General features: G+C 44.3%; 1 protein-coding gene across 1 annotated transcript; it reads left to right on the forward strand.

Moving 5' to 3' along the window:
* Window positions 1–3,426: 3,426 nt before the first annotated feature.
* LOC103203831 (vesicle-associated membrane protein 8-like) lies at window positions 3,427–10,811 on the forward strand. Its single transcript, XM_007948909.1, has 3 exons — window positions 3,427–3,453; window positions 9,206–9,364; window positions 10,665–10,811. The coding sequence occupies exons 1-3, from the start codon at window positions 3,427–3,429 to the stop codon at window positions 10,809–10,811; spliced, it is 333 nt and encodes a 110-aa protein (XP_007947100.1).
* The last annotated feature ends 1,911 nt before the right edge of the window (window positions 10,812–12,722 follow it).

The raw sequence follows: 12,722 nt of genomic DNA on the forward strand, positions 1-12,722 counted from the left end.
TTTTTATGTGCCAGGCACAGAGATGTTACATTAGTTGTCTAAGATTACATAAATATTAAGGTGTAGAGCAGCTTGTCCAATAGAAATATAATTTGACCCACATTTTAATTTTCAATTTGTAATTTAAAATCTTCTAATTAACCAAATTAAAAAGGTAAAAAGGTAAGAAACAGATGAAATTAATTTTATTAATATCTTTTATTTAACTCGGTATATCAAAAATCTTATTTCAATAGGTCATCAATATGTAAAATTGTTCAAGACTTATTTACATTCTGTTTTTGTACCAAGTCTTTGAAATCTGGTGTGTATTTAATACTTACAACACATCTCAATTCAGACTAGCCACATTTCAAGTGTAGGTACATGAAGCTAGTGGCTGCTGTAAGGAACAGTATGTGTATAATCCCAAGATCTAATTCATCTCCATGTGGCCATGCTGGCAGCCTTTCTAAGGATAGTCAGGTGTATGGCAGCCATATTCTCTATAAAATCAGCTGGTACACACTATGCTTACAGGGCTGATTGTCCTGTCCACTAAAATTCAAGTAAGAACTTTGAATCAAAACTATCCTCTGAGGCCAATTTTTTCATGGACTAACAGACTGATACAAAAAATAAGGGATATTATTCATAAGTTTGGTGCTCCATTGAAAGACTATTTACATGAGACCAAGAAGTCAACATTTACTCTACAGCAAAGATAAGAAGATAAGAGGACAGTGAAACTAGAGTATACAGGCAATGGAATGTAATTAAAGAGAATGTTGACACATTGGGAGAAATGTAACTAATGTCACTGAACAATTTGTGTAGAAATTATCAAATAGGAACCTAATTTGCTTTGTCAACTGTCACTGAAAACACTAAAATATAGTTCAAAAAATTCGGGTTTGAATAATAATTTTATAATCTCAGTGGGGTTAAGATTATATTATAAATTAGAAGGAAAGTGTTTCAAAGCACTACCAGAAAATCCAGTTAAGGCACTTGACTGCTAACCAGAAGGCTGGTGGTTCAAACCCACCAGCCACTCCTCAGAAGGAAGATGGGGCAATCTACTTCAGTTGTGATAGTGCCTTGGAAACCCAAAGAGGGGTCGCTATGAGTCAGGTCTGACTCGACAGCACATAACAACAACAACAAAAACACCACCAAAAAATCCTTTTGCCACTGAGTTGATTTTGACTTAGGGCAACACTGTATGCAGAGTAGAATTGTGCTCCAGAAGGTTTTCAGGGCTGTGGCTTTTTGGAAGCGGATCACCAAGCCTGTCTTTCAAGGTGCCTCTGGGTGAGTTTAAACTGCCAACCTTTCAGTTACCAGTCAAACACTCAAATGCTGGTATCACCCAGGAGCTCAAAGTGCTACCCAAAACCCAACACTGCCATGGAGTTGATGCCCACTCAGAGAGACCCTGATGGACAGAGTAAAACTGCTCAATAGTGTTTCCAAAGATGCAAATATTTATGGAAGCTGACTGCCATATCTTTCTCCTACAGAGCAGCTGGTGGGTTTGAACTTCTACCTTTTGGTAGAAGTTGGTTAGTGGCTGAGCCCTTTAATCACTGTCCCACCAAGGTTTCTCAAAGTGCTACCAAACCAAACAAAATCAAACCCACTGTTATTGAGTCAATCCTGACTCATAGTGACCCCCACTGGGTTTCCAAGGAGGTAAATCTTTATGGAAGTAGATCACCCCATCTTCCATCTGCGGAGTGACGGATGAGTTTGAATCACCAGCGTTCTGGTTAGCAGTCCAGGGGTCAAAAATTTATTAAGGCCTTTTCAGGGCTTCACTGTGATTTCCTGTCACAACAACAACCCCCACAAAGTCCTGTTACTGTCTACTCCATGGCTCAGTGCTAATTCTGTTCACCAAGGAGGCTCCCTGCTTTGTATATTATATACCATGTACATATATGCATGTGAAAGCTGGACAATGAATGAGGAAGACTGAAGAAGAATTGATGCATTTGGATCGCGGTTGGCAAAAAATTACTGGAAATACCACTGACTTCCAAAAGAACAAACAAATCTGTCTTGGAAGAAGTACAGCCAGAGTGCTCCTTACAAGTGAGAATGACCAGACTTCATCCCACGTATTTTGGTCGAGTTGTCATATTGTTATGTTGTACTTTGGTCATGTTCTCCAGTCCCTGGAGAAGGATATCATGTTTGGTAAAGTGGACAGTCAGTGAAAAAGGGGAAAACCCTTAATAAGATGGATTGACACAGCATCTGAGATGATGGGCTTAAGCATAGCGTACATTGTAAGGACGGTGCAGGACCACCCAGTGTTTCTCTCTGTTGTACCTAGGGTCACTAGGAGTCAGAGCCGACTTGACAGCACCTAACAACAACATACACATATATACTCATAAGCCAAAAATGTCATTGCTGTTAAGTCAATTTCAACTCACCTTGTTACACAGACAATTGTTACATAGACAATTACATTATATGCATCATTGCTGTATATAGGGTACTGGAATTCCTGGTTGGTGCAAACCAGGATTTGACTACTGGCCAGAAGGTTGGTGGTTCAAACCCACCAAGAGATGCCTTGGAACACAGACCTGGCAATCTGCTTCCGAAAGGTCACACCCTTGAAAAATCTTACAGAGAAGCTCCACTATGCACACACAGGATTGTCATTAGTCAGACTGACTTGATGGCAACTAATAATAACATACATAGGACTAAATATTAGGCATGTCATGCACTTAGTATATGCTTGGAATATAACTGAAAGATAATTTGAAACCTACTCTGCAGTGGGAGTAGGGAGGAGATGGCTAGAAGGGAGTCTTCCTAGATGTAAAACTTAGTTTGGGGAGATAAAATTGAATTCAGTAAGAATATTATCTGTAATTCTTCTACTACTGAAGCCTAACATTTAAATAGCCTATGATTTCACATAGGACTGCCAACCATTTCTATTGGAGAAATGAAATTTCTTGCATTTGATTTCTACAACTTGACTTTTTCAGATGATTTAGCTTTAATATAACTTAAGATGTTTCACAGTCTATTGTTACTACATTATCAAAAATAAAAATCCTTTTTTTTTTTTTTTTTTGCTGTTCTCTTTTGACAACAGCTCTTTTGGGCAATATCACATATTTTTCCTACCTCAAGTTTGTATTATATTAAATATTTTATTCTTTCCCAGGGGTCAATATAATATCATTCCTTCACTTCCCCTTGCTTTGTCCTACCCTGATAGATGCTTTGCCCCCCAAAATATCTAATCAGAGCAAGTCCCAGGGCAGCAGGAGACATGAAGAGTGTTCAGAGTTAAAGGACTGACTCCCAGTACAATTTCTCTTAAATTGATAACTCACTTGTATTTGAAAACACTACTTTCACTGGGCATTAATGCTCTGTTTTGCTGTCTCAACATTTTTGCCAAAGATAGCCATAATGGATTGGCAATACCTTTATTTGCCGGTAAGAAATGTTTTTGTTAGTTTGCAAGGTGGCCATATCAATAGATAATAATGTCATCAATATCCAGGAGCAAAATTGATTTTAATAAATACAGAACTGGAAAAAGGAAAAAAAAAAAAAAGCTTGCATCTAGTGGCCATCTAGATGCAACGATGGGTCTCTCCTCGTCCAGCCGATAAATTGGGCAATATGAAGAAAAGCAAGGAGGCATAGAAACAATTAGTCCAAAGGACTAGTGACCATGGGAACCTCAGCCTATATGATCATGGGACCAGAAGAACTAGATGATGCCTGGCTACTTACTGTCAACCACTTAGAGGAGGATCGATGCAGGAGATCCTGGATAGAGTGGAAGAACAATGTGGAATAAAATTCAAATTTATAAAAAAAAAAAAAAAGACTAGGTTTGCTGGTCTGATAGAGCCTGGGGAAACCCCTGAGCCTTTAGTTCCTAGTTGTCCTTCAGGTCTGGAACTGAACTCACTCCTATGACTTCCAGCCAAACAATAGACAGGCATATGGGGTGAACATTTACATCAAGTAGATACGTTCCTTGGAGTGATCAAGCATGAGAGAACAGAAGGACAGTGTTAGCACAGGGAGACAGCTTGGGGTGGGGGATGGGGTCGGTCAGTGCATGGGAGGGAAGGACACAGGGAAGAGGTAAGTACAGGGAGGAAGTGGGAAGTGAGCTATTACTTTGTGGGGAATTGCAGTCAATGTCATGAAACAAAATGTGTATGGAGTGCTGTATGGAAAATGAATTTGCTCCATAAATTTTCACCCAACTTACAATAAAAATTTTTAAAAAAATTATGAAGGCCTTTTAAGAAGTATTTGTTGGAGGGGTCGACATTTCTCCCTTGGAAGTGTTCATCTCTTCCAGGATGGGACAGGAATGTTTGTTCCTTCCTACAGTCCTGGTTATTGTTCTTCTGTCTTGATAAAAACTATCTGGGAGGGGTGGATTTTCCCTGGCCTGGAGCCAGACTGATGAAAAATCCTTTGCCTGGGCCTGCTCTCTGGTCCATAGGGCAATCTTCTGAAGAGGATTCTGAGTTTCTGACTGGGTTTATCAACCCCCTCGGTGGTCCCTGAAGGGAAATGCAGGACTGCTGAACTCTGGAAGAAGGAGGCTGGATGAGCCATCCTTCCCTGGTACCTCCTGACCCCTTACAGGCCCTTCCCTGATACCTCCTGACCCTTTACAAGCCCTGTGCTAGGCCCTTTGCATGTGCTGTCTCTGTACTCCTTATCTCCACCCTCTGGAGTCAGTGGTGTTGCTAGGTACCATCCAGTTGATTTCAACTCGTAACAGCCCCATGTGACAGACTACAACTGCCCCATAGGGTTTTCTAGGCGGTGATCTTTACAGAAGGAGATCGCCAGGTCTGTCCGCTGTGGAGCTGCTCAGTCAGTTGAAACCTCCAACTTTCAGTTAGCAGCTGATCAAGCAATGAACCAGTATCAGCATCTGCAAAACAGAGGTGAAAAGGCTCAGACAGGGTCATGCAGCTAGTTGACTGACACAGCTGGGACTTAAACTCAGAGCCTCCTGACATCAGAGCCCAGGACCACAGCATTCCAGACTTTGGGGAATTTAGTGCTTTCAGCCCACCCATGGATCTGGGAACAAGGGTTTCTGAGGCAGGAACTTCTGTATGCACATTCTGTTTCCAAGTGAACTAGGTTTGGCAAGTACTTATGATTCATTTCAGTCTCTAGGAATAGGAGTATTGTATTCAGAGATCTCTAAAGTTAAAGAGAAATGATGTCACTTTAAGGACTAAGGTGCATCTGACCCAAGCTATTGTATTTTGAATTACCTCATATACATACAAAAACAGGACAATGAACAAGGAAGACGAAGAAGAATTAATGTCTTTGAATTATGATGTTGACAAAGAATATTGAATATAACACATACTGCCAGAACAAACAAATCTGTCTTGGAAGAAGAACAGGCAGAATGTTCCTTAGAAGGAAGGATGGCAAGACTTCATTTCATGTACTATGGTCATTTTATTAGGAAGTTCCAGTCCCTGGAGAAGGACACGTGTTCAGTACAGAGAGGGTCAGAAGATCCTGCATAGAGTGGGAGAACAATATGGAACAAAACTCAAATTCATAAAAAAAAAAAAGACAAGGTGATAGAACCTGGTGAGACCTCTGAGGCTATAGCCCCTAGTTACCCTTCAGCTCTGGAATTGAACTCATTCCCATGGCTTCCAGACAAACAACAGACAGGCATATAGGATGGACATTTATATCAGGTAGATACATTCCTTAGAACGATCAATCACGGGAGAACAGAAGGGCAGTATTTGCACAGGGAGGTAGCTCAGGGGCAGGATGGATAGGAAAGAAGGAATTGTGGGGAATTGCAGTCAATGTCATGAAACAAAATGTATATGAGCTGCTATATGGAAAATAAACTTGCTCTGTAAACTTTCACCCATAAAATAACAATTAAAAAGAAGAAAAAGGTCAGAGAAATAGAGGAACACCTTCAATGAGATGGATTGACACAGTGGCTGCAACGATGGGCTCAAACATAGTAACCATTGTGAGGATAGCACAGGACAGGGTGAAATAGGACCAAATGCGGGTCCTTGCCTGGTGTGCAGTCAGGCCAAAACAGTTTACACACCGAGTGATTAAGAGGAAAGAAAATTATTTATTCTTTCAATAATAAATTTTTTGCAATTTATGCAAAGCAACAATGCAAGGAGTAGGGGGTACCCCCATACCCAGATCTTACTCCCCAAAACGCCATCGAATTACAGTTTTGTAGGTTTCAGGAGACAGGGTTATGCATATTCATAAAAATTTCAGGAATTTGGGTGTGAGATGGTTGATGATTGGCTGAAATTTCCTTGGGGGGGCTCAGTTTAAAGGGACAGTAACAATTAGAGTCAGTGCACCTGCGGTTTGGGATGAGTCACACCAGCTTCCTGTCAACAGCTGATAGAGGCTTAGGCAGAGGGGCGCGTGTTCATTCCCAGTAACTTTTGTTCCTCTCTGTCCCACTGCGCATGTCGGCTGGCCAGAGTTAATTTTCAAGTTGTTCTCTAAGACACATTAAGGCATTTGTCACCTGTGCCTAAGGAAACAGCAGAAAAGAATGTTTTATTTTTCCATTCAGTTATTAAGGCATTGAGCTTATTATATTTACTCATCTGTCTCCAACCCAGAGTCCTATGTGTTTACTCATCTACCTCCAACCAGGGTCCAGGGTGGAGAAATAGTTGAGGGTAATTAAGTTTACTTACCTATTCCCATCTCATCCGGGGTCCTATCTGTTCTTATTATCTGCCTTAACCAGGGTGGGGGAAACAGTTTTGACTTTACTTGGTTTCAAGGGCAGTGTTTCATTCTGTTAAAAATGGGGTTGCTGTGAGTTGGAACCAACTTGAGAGCACCTAACAACTTTCAGAGCATAAAAAGTAGACAGCTTCCCTTTCTAGGTCAAGAAGTCTAACTTCAGAAAACCCCAGCAGGCTGCTAGATCCATGTTTTCTCCTTTCTGACTTTTATAAGACTTTTTTTTTATAAAAGTGAAAAGACATTGGCCGCCAAGGAGCCCTGTTGCTTTAAGTCCAAACCCTGGCATAAGAGGACTAGGGAGGGGCTGGAGGGCACCTGCTTATCTGTGAGAACCTGTATTAGGTGTGGCTGGAGGAGCTATGGATGCTAGGTGGGTGAGTGCAGGCTGAAAGTTGGAGTAGCAAAAGCATACTGAAGGCTGTACAGAGAAGAAACAGACTAGTTAAATTCGGCTGCTGACAGGCCTGCCACTCAGAGACATGGTGAGTGAACAGGGGGCGAGGAAGAGGCTGACTCAATGAGGAGCCAGAAGTTCGAGACTGGAGATTGTACTGGAAGTTGGTGGCAATGTCCGAGGGCTGGGCAGCGTGGTCTGTAGCCTCTCTTCTTTAGACAGCTTAGTTGCAAACTCCTTCCCTATTCTCTCCCTCCCTGACCTCCTAGCAGACCAGAGCCAGCCTGGTGAGAGAGGAGGTGGGGAGGGTTAGAATTCTGGGATTAGAGGCCTGCTGCTCCCTAACTCTTCTTCCTACAGCTGGACTAGGGATTGTGATGCTCTGCTCACTATGGGGTAGCACCTCCCTTATTTCCTTCTTAAATTCCATCCAGCGCCAGGCAGTCTTCCCCTCACCTTTCTCTTTATCCCTATACAAAAAGCCAAAGGTTTTGTCTGTCCACCCCCCCTCCTTAAACTGAGACCTGTTGTTGTTGTGTGTGGTTGGCCCTGACTCATAGGGGCCCCTCCTTCAGTTGCTGAGACAGTATCACTACGAAGTAGATTGCCCAACCTTCTTTCTGAGGAGTGGCTGGTGGGTTTGAACCGCCAGCCTTCTGGTTAGCAGTCAAGTGCCTTAGGCACTATGCTACCAGAGCTCCTAACTGAGACCTAAGTGTTTATAAAAGAACCAGAAATTGGTTCTCTGTGGGCATCTAGTTTTGGCCCACACCCCTGCCCTGTTTGAGAATGCTCAGTGGAATGGCAAGGAGGAGTTTAACATTTTCCCCTCCCTGTTCAAAAACTTTGTTGTGAAACCTATGGAGGAGGCATCAGGGAGGGCTTGTCCTCCATTTCCTCCAACAAGAGCCTGGTGTTTCAGTTTAATATCTGCGTAAACAGGCAGTAGCTTGGGGCCTGGTCATAGGTGCTAAGTGCTGAGAAAAGCAGAAGTTTGTGGCACAATGGCTTGTGGTACCTCGTGAGGGACTTGGACCCAGTTTGCTCCATGCTCTGGGTCACAGCAATGGAACTAGTCTTAGGCTTCTTAGGAGGCCCAGGAGCTCCAGCTGTGGTAGTGGAGAAAGGGAGGGGCTGAGCTAGGTGACTGTGTTTGGCTGGATAGACCACTTTCATTTTTCCCTAAATTTTATTAATTTTGTTTTTCTCATGGAGACAATGGACAGCAAACATACACCAATTCAACAATTCTACAATTCAGTGACCTTGATTACATTCAAGTCGTGCCACTATGCATTCACCCTCTTTTTGAGTTGTTTTCCCTCATTAACATAAACTCACTGCCCCCTACTGTTCCTATCTAATCATTTGAGTTGCTGAATGTCAATTTGATTTCCATAGAAAGTTCTTAAAAGTCTGTAATGATCAAGGGGGGTCTTTTATACTAGTTAGGCTTAACTATTGTTCAGTTTTAAGATGCCTTCAGGGGATATTTTTGGTTTAAAGTGTAAAGATTATCTCAGGGTAATAGTTTCAGGAGTTCATTCAGCATCCACAGTTCCAGAAAGTATAGAGTCCATGAGACTTTGAAATTCGCAGAGCAGACACTTTTAATGTGAGAACAAAGAAAGGCAGGGATGGTTCTGGGAACTTGTGAAGAGTGGTGGGTTCTGCACTGGAGGGGAAGGGACATCGTGGGATGCCAACTTTGCTGTCTTCTATGCCCCTATCTGAGGAAGCAGGAAGCAGTGCTCCTGGGGGATGGGGGGGGGTAAGGGGGGTAGGACTGAATGGTATGCTTCTTTTCCTTGTCAGGAGCCCTGAGAACCTAAACATGAATTTGCTCTCTCTAGATCTCATCAGGGGCTAAAATACATTTATTTTTTTAGTACACAAGTAACACAGAAAAATATTCTCATTGGAAACAGTTCAGGCCTTACAAAAAGCTAAAGTACACCTTATCCTCCTCTGGCCTCTAGACAGTCTTTCAGTTCCTCCAAGCATTGGCCTCATTAACCGTGTGTTGCCCAGGAGGAGACCAGTGGAGGTGGAGGAAATGACCAGGTGCAGAACCTGCAGCGTGAAGTGGAGGGAATTGAGAAAATTATGGCCCAGACTGTGGAGCAGATCCTGGCCCGAGGAGAAAACTTGGACCATCTCCGCAACAAGACAGAGGACCTGAAAGCCGCAGTGAGATGGGGAACTCACTGGGGCTGGGGGAGGGAGGGTAGTGTGTTGGGGAAAGGGAAGTATTTATTTGTGGGGCAAAAAAAGAACAGGAGGGACAGAGTTTGTCATTTCTGTTGCCTTTTTACATGTTTTGGGAGTTGACGGGAGCTGAGTCTTCACTCTCAGTATGCTCTTCTACACTGAGTGATACTGGGTCCCAGGGGATGGGGACCAATGGGTGGCTCTTGGAGGGGGAACGGGGTTGACCCATGAGGCATTTTCTAAGGCAGAGGAATGGCTTGTTCAGCCCACGTGTTCTTAGGTTTCCCTCTTGTGAAACTGATTTTCCCTTTGAAGGCTGTCCTTGACAGTCATTTGGACTTGACCTCTCCAGGAAAACGTATTGAGTCTGGAGAAATCTCCTAGGACCGTTGGCCTTCTCCAGGAGTTAGTAAGCAGGGGGTGGAAAACTGTTGGAGTCTTTCTGAGTCAGCTTTAAAGAGGAGCTGGAAGGGCAGTGAGATTCTTTGATCCCTGGGTGCTCTGCCAGCTGAAGACTAGAATAATATCTCCCGCATATCTCTTTAGGCCTCATTCTCCTCTCTCTCCAGCCAGCGGCTGAGGCCAGATACTCAGGGAAGGAGTGTCTCCAAGTTCAGCAAAAGCTGAAGGCTTAGGTTCTATGTTCAGCCAGAAGAGACTGGCTCTGCCTTTCAAGTCTGGAGGTTACTCTTGAATATAGATCCTTTGAGTCCCTGGGACTTAGTTTTGCTTTCTGTCACCAAACTGGGAGAGGATGGCCCAGGGAAGCTTAGTTTTCGCAATTGAAGTTGGGGGTGGAGGCAGAGTTTCCCTGATTACCAACACCAGTGCCACCAACTTTAACTGCTCCATGAGGTAAAGGAGTGGTGGAGCCATGGAGATGTGCTTACCTAGAGCCTGAGCCCCTCCCCCAGGGCCTGCCTTCCCAAAGATGCATTGTAGTGCCAGAGTTGTACCTGTGGGTGGGGTATGTGTATATAAGTACCCTCCACATGTACGACTATGCCAATGGTAAGAAGAGAAAGAGGCAAGCTGGGATCCAGGGACCCCACCACATTTAGAAGTCCTTGGAGTCCAACAATTCTAAATTTGAACCTGGCTTACCAGGTTGTTATGCCAGTCAAGGTAGGAGGATAGAACTTTTTTTTTTTTTTTTAATTTAACAGTTTGTCAGTTATAGCTGTCAGCTTATAGCTTAAATATTTAGATGTATGGCATGTGGGCCTCCACTCTCCAGTGGCAGGAAACATGGTCACTCACTCTCCTTTATTCCCAACAGTCTGAGCACTTCAAGACAACAACCCAGAGAGTGGCTTGCAAGTTCTGGTGGAAGAATGTGAAGATGATTGTCTTCATTGGCATGATTGTCTTCATCATCATCTTCATTGTGCTCCTTGCCACAAAGTATGGGGTCATCCATACTTAGGGATCCTCCTTCCCACCCTGCTCTCCTCTTCTGGGGCAGCCCTCCCAAGTCGATGCCAAGAGGGGCCCTGTCTCCTGCCCTCCTCCAGAGAGAATGCTGCTCAGTCTGGTCCTCTGGCTCTTTCCTTGAGGACCCTCTGCACAATGCCTGCCCCCGGGAGCACATCGGTCAGCTGGAAGGAGAGTGCTGGACTATGGCTTCATTTGATGCGTCCTCAGGATTGGAGATACCTAGATGGTCCATTACATGGCTGGGAAACTGTTGATGGCCGGTGGGTAATACAGACCTTTCAGTATTCCTATGTCTGTGTATGAGGCACTTTCTCCCTTTCTCTTTTGCCTTTGGTCCTTCCGTTTCTTCTCTTCCTGAGGATACTCTCTCGCTGAGGTTCTCTCACTTGAGACCCAGGTTGTTGGAAGGGTGGAGAGCTTATGTTTGAAGGATATAGATAGGGCCTCCCTTTATTTATTTTTTCCTTATTGGTCCATAGGATCTCTGGTGGCATGGTGGATAAGGCACTTGATTGCTAACTGAAAGGTCAGTGGTTCAAACCCACCTGTCGCTCCACACAATGAAGACAGGGTGATCTACTTCTGTAAAGATTTATAGCCTTGGAAACTCAATGGGGGGTCACTATGAGTCAGAAACGACTCGATAGCAGTGAGTTTGGTTTTTAAGTTTTGTTAGTCCTAACCCATTCATTGTCACAGGTCTCAAGAGCAAGAATTTTCTGGAGTCTTGGCATACGGCAAAACCTTCATAGCATTTTAGTGTGGCATGTAAGACTCCTTTGTGTCCCCCTGCTACCATGACCCTTTATTCCTCTTCTGCTGGAAGTGTTAGCCAAACATGAAGCCCACCTGAGCACAGCATTCAGGAATCTGGTGGAGGGTCTCCTGTCTTTCTTGTTATTGGCTCTATTGCTGTCTAGAACTGGGGGTTAGAGGGACTGGACTGATTTTCCTTCTCTTGTGGTTCTGCAAGTTCTGTTTGTCTGTTGCCTGCACTGCCCTTCTGGGACTTAGCAGTGTCTCTGGGTCTCTATTGTCTTAGGAGGTAAGCATCTCTACTCCACGTCTCATAGTTGGGCACAGTCAGTGTCACAGGACAGGGCCTACGGACCTTCTTCCAGTCCATGCACAATGAGCCTCTGTGTCTTCCAGCCTCTCCCCTTCCCACCAGTTTCCATGGTCATTGTCACTCTTTTCAGTGCCTGGTCTGCTTTGATTTTGGGGGAGGAGTCTTGCTATCTGTGTCCCTACTCCACCCCCCCACACACACACACATACACCATGGGCTTTCCAGAGTTGAAAACAACCGTTTGGGGAGGGAGAAGGTAAGGGGCAGGGTTGGCAGGCAGGATTTGGGACTAGTACTGGTATATCAAGTTCTGGAATGATGTCCTCTGATCCAGAGAGAGGACGAAAGAATAGAAGAGACCCTGGGGCAGTCTTTGTCATATCCATGCCCATCTTCTCTCTCTCCTCAGTGCACTCCTGGATTCGAGGTCCAAAGAACTGAGTTTCAATCTGCACCTTGGGACCCAGGGGGTCTTAGGGCAGAGAGGGTGAAACCCTCTTGGTGTGGGGCTTGTGTTCACAAAGTCAGCCCCAAGTGGGGAAGCCCTCAATCCCCTTCCTCAAGAGGGGCTGTCATTCAAGATACTGGGTGTGCTATGGGGTGGAGTGGGGACAGGTGGCTGCCAATTTCTCTGCAGCAGAGAATGGAGAGGATGAGTGCATTCCATTCTGGAAGGCTTTGGAGTGGCACTAAATACACCAGCCTCACTCCATAGAGCAAAATCACACCAGGGCAGGGCTGCATTTGTCCTGGGGGTAAGAAAGACAACCCAAAAAAAGTTAGAGCTAATACTTTCTTCAGAAGGATCCACTGTCCTGGAGTCTTTCAGAC

Source organism: Orycteropus afer, unplaced genomic scaffold, assembly GCF_000298275.1.
Source record: "Orycteropus afer afer isolate SDZICR_OR568_19922 unplaced genomic scaffold, OryAfe1.0 scaffold00231, whole genome shotgun sequence".
Classification (NCBI taxonomy): Eukaryota; Metazoa; Chordata; class Mammalia; order Tubulidentata; family Orycteropodidae; genus Orycteropus; species Orycteropus afer.